The 15,844-nt window shown below is 37.7% G+C and overlaps 1 protein-coding gene across 1 annotated transcript in view; it reads left to right on the forward strand.

The window, feature by feature from the left end:
* LOC113061528 (protein-methionine sulfoxide oxidase mical3a-like) overlaps window positions 1–15,844 on the forward strand; it is a 64,050-nt gene that overhangs the window by 44,155 nt on the left and 4,051 nt on the right. The window contains 14 exon segments of the mRNA XM_026230693.1: window positions 893–1,069; window positions 2,164–2,226; window positions 3,331–3,408; window positions 3,740–3,853; window positions 4,048–4,130; window positions 4,247–6,061; window positions 6,063–6,123; window positions 6,537–6,631; window positions 6,732–6,938; window positions 7,736–7,786; window positions 8,727–8,834; window positions 8,961–9,054; window positions 9,983–10,033; window positions 10,696–10,746. Of these exon segments, the coding sequence (XP_026086478.1) occupies window positions 893–1,069; window positions 2,164–2,226; window positions 3,331–3,408; window positions 3,740–3,853; window positions 4,048–4,130; window positions 4,247–6,061; window positions 6,063–6,123; window positions 6,537–6,631; window positions 6,732–6,938; window positions 7,736–7,786; window positions 8,727–8,834; window positions 8,961–9,054; window positions 9,983–10,033; window positions 10,696–10,746 (3,048 nt within the window).

Below are 15,844 nucleotides of genomic sequence, written 5' to 3' on the forward strand. Positions count from 1 at the left end.
GGATGCGTTTGGCTTTAGCACATGCTGATACCTCATAACTTCAGCAATAACTGAAAAGTTATTTAGCTAACACAATTAACCTTTTTTCCTGCTTTTCTTCTCTTTTCTTATTAGCTACTGAGTTGTTTTAATTTAACAAGGCTATGGAGCTTTTACCATGAACATAATTGTTAATTGCTCTCTTTTTCCTGCAGTAATGCTGTTTGTGGTTAAAGTGGCATGCATTCACACCACCACATTGTTTTGAATGAGATTTTTCAGGGAGTTTTCACACTTCTGTGTAACATAGGCTAAAGATATTTTGAAGAATGTTGGTTACCAAACCTTTATTGACTTCATTATTGTATGGTCAAAACACAGAAAAATTGCATTATAGACCTAGTATAGTGATCAAATTGTTATCATTAGCAGTTCACTAATCTGGCCTGACTGTGATCCATTTGTGAACCATATCCCAGATTACAGTTTCAAGCTGACTCAGACATGGTTTGTGGTTTCACGCCAGATAAATTAACTGAATGCTGACATCAAGTGTACTAAAATTCACACAAAAGCTCAAGTGTGAAAGCACCCTCAGAGTTGATTGTTGCTTTTAATAAATTGCTGTCATATTTGAAGGATCCTTTTCTAATGCATGCTACTTTTCTTAAGTATATACTAACTTGGCACAGTCTATTCTAAACTATAATGCTTTCCTCTCTTTTTGTCTTCTTCAATGTGTCTGTCTGACCATTTTTGGCTGCTGAATCTCACTCTCTGCTCACATTGCTGCCTATGGGAACTTTTTGTGACCTGGACCCTTTTTACTTTTTAAACGTGATACATTTCTCACCAATTTATCCTACAAAATGACTGTGTCATCTTAATGGCTACCTGTAATGCCACCATGCAGCTAGGAACCTGCACATCCAGCAAGCCATACATCCAGTAGACCCTCTGGATATCCAGATGGACAACCACTGGACATCCAAACATGTTGAAGGACTGGTTGGGGTCCCCTTGCTGTCACCTTTAGGCTCTCAGCCCTCGCTGAACAACACCCAGCTCACACAGCCCACCTCCTCCACAGGTAACCCCATGTGGAGGAGTCATGCCTGGGGCCTGTGGCTTTTAGGGGGTAGTAGATGGTGCAGTTTAAACCTGGTATTAACTTGCATCTATAGATATCTTATTTTAAATATGCATTGCTCATTTTTAGGGCTGCTCTGATCACGATCGGCCAATCATTAATGCGCAACTCGTCAGTAAAGCCGGTCCTCTAATCAGCGGTAAATTCCATCAGGTGCGTGATTTCACATAGAGCAGCTATTACTACACGGAGCCGTTGTTAACTGAGAAGATGCACAAATAAACGCTGAAAATGAACGTGGATTTGCGCAGCTTCTCAGTTAACAATTGTTCCGTGTAGTAACAGCTGCTCTATGTGAAATCACGCACCTGATGGAATTTACCACCGATTAGAGAACCGGCTTTACTGACGAGATGCGCATAACGATCGGCCGATCGTGATCAGAGAAGCCCTACACCTTTTCAGTATTTTGATTACCTTTGCCATCATCTGCTGTGGCACTTACTTAAAGTTACTCTTTAAAAACGAATTTATTTGTAATTTTTGTACATTATAATCCCATAATGCCTAATCCCCAATATCATATTTTGTAGACAAAATATTACAGAATTAAAAATTTGGCATAAAAATAATTATCAGAATCTGACTTCTAGACAGAATTCCTCCTAGTGTTTTTCGCCGTTCACTTTTAGCTGGATCAATCTACATGAATGTTGCCAGGTGTAAAGGAGGTTTTTGTGTGTGTGTGTGATTTGCATGAGTTATTGCTTATTGATGTAAATTTATCAGGTTTCATCTACTATATCATTTTGCTTGCTTATCATACTTTCTGCAATCTTTCATCCTGCTTTAATATTTTTTCTATATCACACTTTGTCATTGTTGTGACATTGTTTTGACCTTTTACTGGTTGAGTTATTTGTTCTCCTATATTTTGTGTGTCCTTATTTCTCACTTTATCAACATTGTGGATATGCCCCTTTTTCTGTGGATCTCTTTGATTTATTCTTGAATGTATGTGTTTTTATGTTTTGCTGTGTCTGTGTATTTCATGTATCTGTTCCCATTCTCATTTTCCATTGGTTTAATTGTAGCCCCCTCCCACAAATCCATGTGTCATGAGTCTGTCAGAGCCTGGTTGGACTCGATGTCTGGAGGTAGAGAAGAAAAACAAGTCCAGCACATTATATTAGTGCTAATACATACACACATCAGTGCATGACAATACTACTGAACATGTAACACCACTGCAATCATTGTTGAACATTGATTGCATGTTGAAACATAACATGCAAAAACAAGTTGACCCCACTGCATGCTGGAGTGGCGAGACCATGTCTGGTGTGATAGCTATTTTCCTTCAGCTTAATCCAAACACACACTGCATCTGACATGCAGGGTGTGTTTAGATCCTTCATATTAATCCAAACACACACTGCATCTGACATATTCTTTCTGAAATAGTATAAATTATGAAATGTACTTAGGTATAATTCCATTTTGTCCCAGGATGCATGTGGTGCATCTGTGGAGGATGCAAAGAGCTTGTTGTGACATAATTACAAGGCACTATATCTGTATTGCGCAAGGCCACAGAGAGGTCATTACCAAAATGAACTTAAAACATTTCGGAGTATTTTTTGGCTCCGAGAACAGACACACACAAAACGCTTGAATACAACAGCCTTGAGCATGTCACAGAAGTGCAGGAAAAAAATTAGACTGAAAATGGTTGCAAATGATTCCAAAGCTTGCAAATAATTTCAGCTGAAGTTCAAATAACATAATGTATGCAAAAATGTGTTGGTGTGTGGAAGGGGGTCTCTCAGCTAAATTTCCCTCTTTATTTATGTTTGTAATGGTCAGTTTGGTGTCATTGCGTTTCATACTCTTTACTCACCCCTTCTCAACAGCTGCTGGTTTTGAGCCCCATTCATTTGACTGTGTGTAAATGGACCTGCATGCTTTTAACTGCTAATACAGTTTGTTTATTTCTACATTTTGTCATGTGCACTCATTGTGTGTTTATTTTAATGTTCCCTCAAGTCCATCATTTGTTAGCTACATGAATGATACAATCTGTGCTTGTTTTTTTGTTTTTTTTTGCACACATTCTTCATTCCTTGTCTGTTCTGTTTTGCTAACACCTTCTGCATGTTGAAGGACTTCTAATATTCCTGAATATAGCTAATAGTTTTTCCCTTTTCTTTTAGACTTTTGACCATTGTATTCATCTTATTTTTCTTCTCCTGTGATCCCAGAGCCCTGTGAAGAGGATGATGACCCAGAAGCAGAAGCCGGCAGTCCTGACTTTGAGCCAGGCACTGAAATAGATCAAGGTTTGTCAAATCCATGTGCCATTTTATGGTGATATATCATTATGCCTTTAGGAAGTTAACTGTTAGAATTTAATTCATTGAAAACCCCTTCACTACTTTGCTACATAAAATTAGGTTAACAGTCTTGACATTTAAAGATCGTCGCCTACTGACAAACATAAGATAATGTTGTTTTACATAAGTTAGTTACTTTCATTGGTCTTTGAATAGATTGTGTTACTTCCTCTTTTTGTAATTTATTTAATTTATATTATTTATACATTTGTCTAAATTCATGTGGACAAAATGTTTCCTTTTTAAAATGTATGTTTTAAATTCTATAATATCACAGAGGACATTCCCTCAGATGCAGAGGCTGAAGCTCGCTCACATTGCATTGATGAAGTGGTGATGCTTCCAGTGGATAATGGCAAAGCAGAGATCCAGGGACACGTTTCCAACACTGGTATTCATAACCTTATCATAATCAAATAAATACATGCCTTTTCCATTTCTGTTTGAGACTGATGCTTGCAAATGTTCATGCACTTGCATAACTTGCGTCTCTGAACACATTACATCAATTGCTTCATAATTATGCAGGCTTTAATGATTTTCAATGTCCATCAATATTTGAGCCAGTTTTATTTATCCTTGCAGAGAAAACGTCTGCAAATCCAATGGAATTGATTGTGGATGTTGTGCTGTCTCCAATCCAAAAACCTGCATTACCCATTGAAGAGGTGATACTGGGCTCTGGGATCTAAATGTCTTTGTCTGACTTGTATGCTGGGCATTTAAAAATGGTAAAAGCCTCTTCTTACTGTAACATTTTACCATTAATTTTCTCATTCTACAGGTAAAAGAAGTTTCTCCTGTAATACTAGTTAAATCTCCTGGTGCACGTTTTTTTCCTGAGCCCTATCTACTTGATGATGTCAAACCAAACATTCCCTTGCCTCTTAGTCCTGATGCTAAAAGTCCCTATTCACCTGCTGCTCAAATTATTGCGCTGTCACCCATCTGCTCCCAACCTGTTCCACAACCAGAAACAACGTCTCTTAAATCTCCTGTACAGCATGAGCCTTGTGCCTGCTCTCCAACAGGTAATCCTTTGTCTCCGATATGTACTCAGTCACAACCCTGCAACGAGCCACCCTCACCCCTCTCCACAAGCTCGCCTGTCAGGACTCAGCCAGTCCCAGCTATCACTTCCACTCCTTTGGCTAAACCTGCTTCTGAGAAGAGAACCAATGAACCCTTGAAAGATTCAGTGCCTGAGGAAACCCCCGTCAAGAAAACGGACCTCATTGAGGAGTTCTGGTTGAAGAGTGCAGAGATCAGAAAGAGTTTAGGACTCTCTCCTCTGGAGCGAAGCAAACCATCAGTGGAGAAGAGCATTGTGAAAACTCCAACGCCTGGATCACCATCTCCAAAGTCTTTCACCCCAGAGGACTTGTCTGAAGAGCATAAGCCTTCTTTCACAGGCCGTTCTGTCATACGCAGGATCAACATTACTTTGGAGGGTCAGGTTATATCTCCGGTGGAACCTAAGAGTAGTGGTTCTGAAAAGAAGGACTTGAGCAGCAGTTCAGGGTTGGGTCTTAATGGAAGCGTGACTACAAGTCAGACAGTAGCTAGTGACAGCTACAACAACTCTGATTCTACCATGCTTACCCCTCCTTCCAGTCCCCCACCACCTCCACCTAATGAGGAACCAGCTTCTCTCCAAAACAAAAGGTCCCAGATGTCCTGGGACAACCTTCTTGAAGCCACAGAGGAACCTAAACCTGAGACTGCACCCCCTAAACCTAAGACTCCAGTTAGCCCTCCTCAACCAAAACCACTTGTGGCTCCAGTTCCAGACCCTGGAACTAACCCACCTGTTGTTATGAGAGTTAAGGAACCGAATAAACCACGACGTGAAGAAGTGAGAAAGTCTTTTGTGGAGTGTGTAGAAGAGATACCATTTGCTGACGACGTTGAAGAAACATATGATGACCGCACTCCGGACACAAGTGTTCTGGAAAGATTTTACACCCCGCCAACCAGCAAGGTCAACCGTGAGAAGCCGCCTTTGCACCTGGCACTGGCAATGGAAAATGGCAAGCCCAACATACCTGGTGGAGTTTCCCAGACAGCAAAGGGTCCCCAACGTTTTTCTCCTGAAGCCAAGGAGATTGCAGAAGAGCGAATGCGGGCACGGGAAAAGTCTGTGAAGAGCCAAGCTCTGAAGGACGCCATGTCCAAGCAGCTTACGAAGATGAAAGAATCAGATGCTGCCAAGGGTGCTGTGGCAAAAGTAGCCTGGAATGTTCCTGAGACAACAGGGAAAAGCAAAAAGCAATCAAACACACTCAAGGACTCTGCAGTGAAGGCTTTGGAGTCCAAAAAGCAGACAGACACACCACCTGACCGTTTCTTCACCACACCAACCAGTAAGACCTTGGACAGTTCTGTCACATCTTCAGAAAGCTCAACAGGGGGCAAAAGCAAGAAGCGCAGTTCACTGTTTTCTCCGCGCAAGAACAAAAAAGAAAAGAAAGCCAAAAATGAAAGGCTCTCTGGCACAGAAGAGACTCCACCCAAACACAAGTCCCTGTGGAAGGCAGTGTTCTCTGGCTACAAGAAGGACAAAAAGAAAAAAAGACGACAAGTCATGCCCAAGCACATCCTCCAGCTCTACAACTGAAGACTCTGGGAAGAAGAAAGAATCACCATTGGACAGGTCCTCAGGTCAGCTAGAATTTTTTCATTTGAACAACTCCCCTTTGTCAGAATCCATCATTGTCTACGCCAGCTCTGTTCCAAAATCTAGTATAAATCCTAAATAGGCAGCTACTTTCCAAAACCGCATCAAAACCTTCATTTATTCTCATTAGATTCAATGATTTGACTCTCAAATGATTCCAGCAGACTCTACTGTTAATATATTGCTAAGATAATTTTGTGGTACCTATAATAAGCAAAAGTGAAAATGCCGTGAAAATGCCGACCAGTTCTCATTCAGGCTCACGTCAGACCCTCATGGGTTGTGTTAAAATCTTGCAGAATATTAATGAGTATATTTTGACTTACACATGTTTTCTCAAAGTCTCTTTTAACTGGTGATTTTCTAATGCAAAGTTCTCTCTAATTTACTGATGTAGATTTACGTCTGAGGAGAAATCTGAGCTTTTCTGAGGACTCTGATCTCTCCTGTGATGATGTACTGGAAAGATCCTCTCAGAAGTCCAAGGGTGATGTAAGTATATAATATAAATGGCTGTTTTTTTCCTCATTTGAGTCAAATGTTTTCTCTCTGCAGAGTCTCCGATTTTAATGAAATCTTTTACTCTTCTCAGCGTCATATGGACCTGTTTGACTTGGTATCAGATTTGAAAAAAGATGAGAAATCCAAAGAGAAGGATAAGGACAGGGCAAAGGAAAAAGGAAAAAGAGTAACAAAGAAGGGCAAGGAAAGGTCAAAAGAGAGGGAGAACGAAAGAAGAGTCAAAGAAAAGATTGTGAAAATGAAGGATGTGGAGAAAGAGAAAGGAAAAGAGGAGGAGGTATTTCAGTGATGTATTGCACAGCAGCTAGAAGCTACTTGGTTTCAGACAGAACATGATTGCAACACTATGGCAACAAACCAGTAAATATTTTAGATAAGCACATGTAAGAAATATTTTTCTATTTTGTATTTCTGTATTGCATTTCATTCGTAACCTGTAAGAAATCAAGTTTCTTTAGCCTTGCTGTGTTTGTCTGAAGGTGAATAGAGAGAGATTGGGGCTAGATGTGTAGAAGGACAAAAAAAATCATATTCTGGTGTCCACCAAAAATAATTTAACATATAATTTGTAGGCACTTTTAGAGTGCAGTGTTCATCTGACTTTCATAACTTGCCTAGTTTTGGTTGTGACACAGGTCACAGGTATTTTATTTATTTATTTGTATTTTTTAATTTTTTGGTATTCCCTAGCAAATCTTCTAGGTAATCTAGATTTCATCTGAAAAGGTCCAAAATTAACTTTTTGCCACACTTGCCATTGGTGGGTGAAAATTTCTGGCCATAGATAAAATATATATATATATATTTCTTACTAGTTTTGTTGGTTAATGTGATGAATATTTCACATTCTGTCTGTGAAATATTCAGTTTAGTTGCCGGGGTTAATTCTGGACCCTTAGTTTACTTGAGTAAAAAAACACGTCGCATTAATTTGTACTTTTGCACTCATCCCAGCGTCCTTAAATGTTAACTGTAGTTTTGTTTGTTGTCATAGAATCCTGATTTTGTTTAACTGTACATTAACCCATCTAATCACATAATTTTTGTTTTGTTTGTTTAATTTATTTTTCTAAGTCTGTTTATGTACCTCATGCACTGGCGTTCAAGAGATCGTATGCCACAAAGGTAGTGTGTTCATTCATTCCCATTGGTCTACCCGTTTTACGCTTGCCATATCACACCGTCATGCCTAACCCCCGTCTGTTATTGTTGGTCAATGTTTGCTTTGTTTTACTAACCATTTTCTGCAGCATGGCGAAGGCTAAAGCGCCCCCTTTCTGTTGGAGGATGTAACTGTATCACAAAACGTTCTTAAAAGGCTTTCTGGCTATTTACCTGCATACTGTTTTCTATACTGTGTACCAACTCGTTTTTCTTGTTTCATAGCTTCTACTAAACTTTCTTAAAAAAACTCCAGTCAATTATTTTTTGTATTTCTGTCTTACACTTTGTTACAATTTATTGGCTCTGTGCAATATACCAATGAAATACACAAAGAAATCTATCTATCTATCTATCTATCTATCTATCTATCTATCTATCTATCTATCTATCTATCTATCTATCTATCTATCTATCTATCTATCTATCTATCTATCTATCGTCATGGTCTGCAGATTTAAAGTTTGAGTCTTTTGTTTGTATTGTTTTGAGCCTTTTTTGTTCTTATGTCAGGTGTAGTACAATTGTGTGTTTTTTTTTTTTGTTTTTTTTATGGTGTACTTAATATACTTTTGTGTTTTTTATAATTTGTTGAATTTCCAGCAAAAATACATAAACAGTACCATTATTGTGATAAAAAAAAGTTATGTTTGATTTCTGTGACTTGATTATAATGCTAAAATCGCATCTAGAGGTGCTTTAGAATTGTCAGTCAGAAGTATTTAGTATGTTGTGGCAGTTCCTAGCTTTGACATTAGGCTCTGTTTTAGACTCCGCTGTAGTCTTCTATTCCACAAAATCCTTGCTTTAGACATCTATGAGATGCCAGGCAAGGATCCATCTATAACTGACCTGGACACCGGTTACAAGAGCGCAGGATCTTATTTTTAATTTCCTATTGCAGAAAACGTACACGGAGGAGGAACTCAATGCCAAGTTAACAAGAAGAGTACAGAAAGCTGCACGGAGGCAGGCCAAGCAAGAGGAGCTCAAGAGACTCCACAGAGCCCAGGTGAAAGCATACTAATGACTTTTTTTTCCATGAGGTTGTCAGAAAGTTGAATTTCAGCCATCGCTATGCAGAAGAAAAGAGTGTAAAATTCCAAAATGAACAAGAAGCTGCTTTTTGATTGCTCAGATCATTCAGAGGCAGCTGGAGCAGGTGGAAGAGAAACAGCGGCAGTTAGAGGAGAGAGGTGTGGCTGTGGAAAAGGCGTTGCGAGGGGAAGCAGGTATTTCTCTCTTTAAGTCTCACTTCAGTCTGAATGTTTCCTCAGATGTGCTGCTTAAGGGTTAAAGCCTTGGAGCAGATCTTCATATGTCATGCTTTTCTTTGTAGTAATACTTTGGTCTTTAGGTCAGAGCGCTGCTTGCTGTTGTTTCTAAATTCAAGCTTCAAACTACAGTGCAAGCTTAAAATTATGTTTTTGCAATATTTGCCTTATGATTAACTAGGTATACTAAGTATTCTGATGCATAGTAATGTTATGCCTTTTTTTCATATACAAACCTTGCAAGAAGGTTTTATTTAATCACTAAATTTGTGACACCAGGCTCAACATAGACATAACATTTGCATTACATTCATATGGTTACAGAAAACCTGGAAATGTCACGGAATTGTGATTTCCAGGCCTGGAATAGACAATGACAATTATAAAAAACTTGAAATTCATAGACTTTTTTTTTTTTTTTTTTGTAGTGGATATCTTTTTTTTCTAGTTATGCTCAGCTCTAAACTATTTAGGTCAAACTTGCTTTTTGAGCTTTCCAGTTGAGCTGCAATTGAATCTCAATACATACGATTGGCTGTATATCTGAAATCTCTGAAAAATAATTAAATGGCTGTTCTTATTATATTTCATGTGTTTTCTGCATTTAATTGCACATGACAAGCTATGACAAATTTGGATTTTCCTTTTGATATGTACTACAGTAACAGCTGAGAGAATTACTCCAATCCTTTCCATTATTGGATTCAAAATCAAGTAGCCGTAGCTCTAACAAATTAAAATGTATGGATTTGTGATTTGTGATTCTCTAGCAGTAGGGTAATTATAGGCAGTAGAAGAAAAATGATGAATTTTGCCTCCTCTCTCCCCTCCATCACACCTTTATCTAGTGTTTCTTAATCTCTTTTTATTCTTTACTCTCTCTAAGGGTTGTATAAAGGTACTAGTGTTAGTCCAAAACAGCGTAAGAGGCGCTCAGGTATCCATGGTCATAACTTCAGTAGTTGTTGTAGTCATCTCTGCGTATCATGCCATTCTCAAGCCGAACATCCTGGTCTCTCCTCATGTGTGTCTCAACTGCATGCCCCGTCAGTCCGGTCATGCCAAACATAGATTTGCATGCTGCCTCACTGGATGTGAGCCACTATAAATGATAAATAGGCTGTTTCTTCAGTTTTTAATCTATATCATTCTGTTTTGTGGATCCTAACATTGTAAGTCGTCTGTTAAATGCTATATTCTTGTTTTTTGTTCTTTAATATATCATATATTCACAAACTGCACACATTATCTGTAATATTTAGAGTTAAAATGCCTGATATACACTGAATAAGAAGAGTTTTAGATTGTAGATAAATAGGTAGAAGGGTGTTTAATTAAAGATAGAAAAACATATTCGTTTTTTCCTTGTGGCGGAACACAGCAATGCAACAAATCTATGTGCTCATCTACCATTACAGGACATGCAATATAAATGCAAGTAACTACATGTGTTTACATGCCGAATAACAAATGTGATGTGTGTATTCAGCATACCTTACTGTGTGAGCGTGTGTGTTTGTGTGCAACATATGCATCACTTGAAGCTACTGGCTGTGCCTGTGTGTGCAGTAACATGTTTCTAATATATCCTTATTATAGACTATTGGGGAGAGTCTAATTACAGTGAGATCCTGGATTTGCATCTGGGCGGTATGTATTTCAAATCTGTTGCTTGAAATGGACTAACATCTGACGCCCTTTTTTCCCCCTGTACTTACTGAGTCTTCCCTCTGCCTAAATACTGTCAGTTTGCCCTGCAAAATTTAATTTTGATTCACTTAATATATACAATATATATATATACACACACACACACACACACACACACACACACACATATATATATATGTATATATATATAATGTATATACACACATGTTTCAGTTTTAACGATTATATCATTTTTATAAAACTATTTAAAAATCAAACCAAACATTTATTATGTATTCTTTTAACCAAAAATTGGTCGCTTGCAAATGGCTCTGGCATTAGATTTGCTGTTTTTAGTTTTAATCAAAGTGTGCAAACTAAAAATGTGCCATTAGTATATAGCAGCATCTGAAATCCAAAATGCTTAATCAAATGTAGCTAGCTTGCAATCCTGATTAAGCCCCTCCCCTCTAGCCTTCTGTAGCTGCCTATGGCTGTCTGCTTTTACCCGCCAGCACTTTAGCTTTCATATTTTCCTCCCATACCTGCTCAGTTGCATAGAGACCCCGAGAGATCCCAGTGTTCAGTGCATCATTTCTGATTGCGATTGATCTAATCATGTGTGGCTCGTCTTCACTGTGTTCCCTAACCTTATATCTCATGCTGTGGATCTGTTGAGTGCTTGTTTGAATGACTGTGTTGTCTTGTGGTGTTTTGTTGATCACACTGTGAAGTTACAGGCAAGCCATGCCAAGATCACCCACGCAGACAGGAGATAGCGTGGAGCGCTGTTTGTGATGGTGTATAAATTACCCTATTGTTTTTAAAGGACATTGAGGCATTGTTTAAACCACCTTCTGAATCTTTTTCAATGCAACAAGATGTTGCAGGGTAATAAGGGTTATTTTAGGCATTTGTTTTTGGGTCTTTACACATGCTCAGAGTATATATCAACAATTGTTTAATTAGAAAACCCAGGTAAGTACAACATATTCACATGTTTAAATGTTCTGGTAAATTATATGAAGATTTGATGGAAACAGCATATGAAATCCTAAAGCAAGCAAAATTTGATAAGTTTGAAAAAAAGTTGATAAGACTTCTGTTTGGTGTTTTAATGCTGCAACCCCATAATTGCTTCTTGTGGCTACATTTTCTTTCATTTTTGTAAATGTTGCACATAGATTAAATGGCTAATATGTGTGCTGTTTGCTTGGACTGATTTTCCTGTAAAAGCGAGTTTTTTCATCACAACCTAGTTGGTGGTGGACCTGCTAACAGTTGGTGGATTTCTTGTAATTCTAGCTCAAACTCAAGCATAGCGGGAAAACTTGGTCGTCATATATATAAAAAAAAAAAAAACACCTAGAAAGATTTTGTTGCTTTCTGTGTAACTTTGCATTGGTCTGCATTTGTTTATGGCTTGTTTCCCGTGGGTCGTTTCCATGCATGTCCACATAAGAATGTGAGCTTGTTGCTTTTCATGGATCAGTTGTTACCAATTCTTCCCATAACTGCAGAGGATGAGCCAGTGAAATGAGATGAGTACTCAGTGCATATTAGATTGAAACAAATCCTTTGAATGAAATACCCCTTTTAATGTCTATTTGCTTTTTGCTTTTTTTTGATAGGGTCAGACTAGTGCTCACTTGGATAAAATAGGAAACTAAACCAACCTTCACATAAGACTGTTACATCAGTGCTGATTAGTTTCAGCCATTTCTGAATGCAAACAATGTTGAATTTGAGCATTCGAGGGTTGCGTTAACAAACTCCTCTGTGATAGCCCCTTGTTGTGAATTGCCCGACATCTAATTGTTTCAGCATTTTAAAGACCATTCTGTCATCCTTAGCTTTGCAGAGCATAAAACATTGTACAAGGATCTGGCTTTTAATTTGCTCCCATGCATCACTGGCAAAATCATTTACTCTGGTGCCAATCATTCTTCTAACGTTCATATGATGCATTTTTGTCTAGAGCTCTTTTTCCTCTTGTGGCTGAATTGACACCCGCCGTATAGATTGCTGATTTCCACATCAGACGTAGTGAGAGGATTGAGAAATATATTTTGCACCCAGGAATATCCCCAAAGATGATATAATAATTCAGCCTTAGCTTTTAGGAGAGCTGCAGTTACATACTGTACTTCTTTGATGTAGCCTGTGAAGGCATTAGGTTTGCTCTTGAGTTGCTACTTATTTGCCCTCAGTAGTGCCACAGAAGGAAAAGTTCAAAGAGTAGCATGATATTTCACGTCTCTTTCTCAGTTCATTCATGTTTGCGCTCTGTCCTGTGTCATTTCCTCCCAATATGTCACATCACACTGCTGCTTTCAGTTTCTCCCGATAGTTCGTTCTCTTTTTGATTTCGCTCCTCACTTTTATTTCTCTTCCACATCTCTTTCTTTCTCTCCTCTTTCTTGATTTCATCCTTCTGGTCACCTCCAACGCTCTGCTCACTCTCTCTCTATCTGCTATTGCGCTCTCTCTTTCTCTCTCTCTCTCTCTCTCTCTCTCATAACTTTCCTGTGTTGTGGAAGTTGAGCCCTATGTCGGGACCCCTCGCCGAAGAGCCCTGTACCTCTGCCCCTGCTGTGCCCCTGAAGGTAACGTAAACCCCGTCATGTTTTCCGCCGGCAAGCTGTTACCATAAAAACATGGCAAGCGGCATTACTTTGACCACTGGAGTACAGCCTTTGCCCTTCAACTACAAAGTCCTCTCCCCTGCCCATGTGTGTCCAGGCTTAGTGGATTTCCCCCAGCAGATTGCGTCAGTGCTTCTGATGTACAAATAGAAATTTGGAGCAGGCGAACAACTGGCTGGCTGGACGATATTTTTCAGTCTTTTGCCAATATTCGATTCCATGAGTCAATTGATGCTCCTGTTGTGAAATGTTATCACATATATATATATATATATATATATATAATTATTATTATTTTATTTTTATATATATATATATATATATATATATATATATATATATATATATATATATATAATATTATTATTATTATTATTATTTTTTTTTTTTTTTATTTGGTATCACAAAGTCATTATTATTTAGTGTCATTTATAATTAAAATCATTCATATCTAAGGAAATAATTAATTGTAATAATCAGGAATAATATTTATTACATTTTTAAACATGTAGTGTCCCATGCAAGGATTTTCATGAACATCTGCCCCAAATTGACTAATGAATCAGGAAATTTGAAAATTAATTTGGAAGAATTTTTGAGATTAGATGTTATTAAAATTCTATATCACCAACAAAAAATCGAATATGTGGTAAATGTTTGGTATATCGCCCAGCCCTCAGCAGTAGCAGCTTAAGTTAGGCCCATATTTAGGTTCCCTAATTGATCAAGTTTCTACTTTTATTTTCTATACACTTAAAACTTTCTAAAGAGGATGAGCATATATGCAGTTTTAATTAGTACATTAGAGCAGACCTGCAGTAATATGATGAGACAGATCATTAGTGTCTATTTTGGGGGAAACTGCTCTGCTGACTGTAAGTGTGAATTTAATTAACAGCATGATTGTCATCAGCTCAAACCAAGTTCTAAAACTGTCCCAACCTCACAGCACCTTTACAGAGCTGTATTGTGGTAATCCATAGATTATATATTCACTGTGTGTTCATATGCTTCCATAACACTGATAATTTGTTATGAAGGATAGCATGTGTAAGGGGAACACAGTAGGAAAGTGAGGTCTCCAAACTTGGTAGTCATTTTTATGTCTTTGTCTTACCATTACATTCAAATTTTAAGTCAACACGAACTTAATTAGAAATGACTGACATTTTATTTTATAAATTTGTGTTTTATATATTATTACATATATACTGTTCTCAGTAAATTTCTGGTTGAAATATCACAATAAATTAGTAAGCTTTTTACATTTCATGTTGACTGTACATGCTGTAGCGCAAGAGTTTGGCAACATTGTGTTTTTGTCAGTTTGTGATCTGGTGTGTGTAACTCTGCCTGTATAAAACTGCTCTTTTGGCACGAGGTTAGCGTGGCTGTTCTAAGACTGTTCTAACTGTGGTTCTTCTTTCTCTGTTCCTCTTGGGAAAAGCATGGGGCTGAGTGTGGGGGAGGCCACTCACAGTGCGTCCCTCTGGATAAGTTTAGCCTCCCTGTCCTCCGTTGTCACCGTCTCTCACTGTTTTTGTGTCTGAGGACCTCTACTTTGCCTCTGTGTGTTTAAAACAGTCAAGGCCAGCAACCGCGAGCACAGCCGTTTCGATATATGTGTGTACTGTCTTTTTCCCTTTTGTGTTGCTCTCCGTCAGCTATAAGTACGTCATGCTGCATCCAGGTTTGCCGTGTGATAGCTCATCTCAGTGCTTGGCTTCACTAGTGTGTTTATGTATGTGAGCGTAAGGATGGGATTTTTATAGATCTCTGGGACTGTACTAGCATGGGCTGACATGTACAGTTGTTCCCACATACAGCCGGTTGACAGTGTTCTGCATTGATCATGGACTTCAGCACATGCCATGAGGCTTTTTATGTTAGAGGAACGTCTAACTGCACTGCAGGTGAAGAAAATTCAAGTTTAACCCATAGCTCTTTTTAAAGGAATGTTCCAGTTTCAGTGCAAGTTTAAAGCCATTATAAAGCCAGTGTGATACTAATTATTTCTGTGTAGAATGTAATATTATGATACATGAGGAAAAAAATCTAACTTTTTGCTAATTTAATAAAAAGTATTGTTGCAATTATTTGTGTAATTATAATATCTAAAAAATATATGTAATATAATTGTATCAGTCTTTGTTATTTAGCCATATATATATATATATATATATATATATATTGTATAACTGTATATTTAAAATGTATATTTGTATTTATAATAATCATATATATTTTATGTATTTTATTCTATTTTTGTAAAGCAAAATTAATGTTTAATAAATAAAAAAATTAACAGCATTTATTTGAAATAGAAAAAAAATAACTCTTTATGATCAATTTAAAATATACTGTGTGAATAAAAGTGTTTATTTAAAATAATAATCCTTTGAACTGTCACGTGTTATTTATACTTATTTATATATGTATATTATTTGTAAATA

Source organism: Carassius auratus, chromosome 43, assembly GCF_003368295.1.
Source record: "Carassius auratus strain Wakin chromosome 43, ASM336829v1, whole genome shotgun sequence".
Classification (NCBI taxonomy): Eukaryota; Metazoa; Chordata; class Actinopteri; order Cypriniformes; family Cyprinidae; genus Carassius; species Carassius auratus.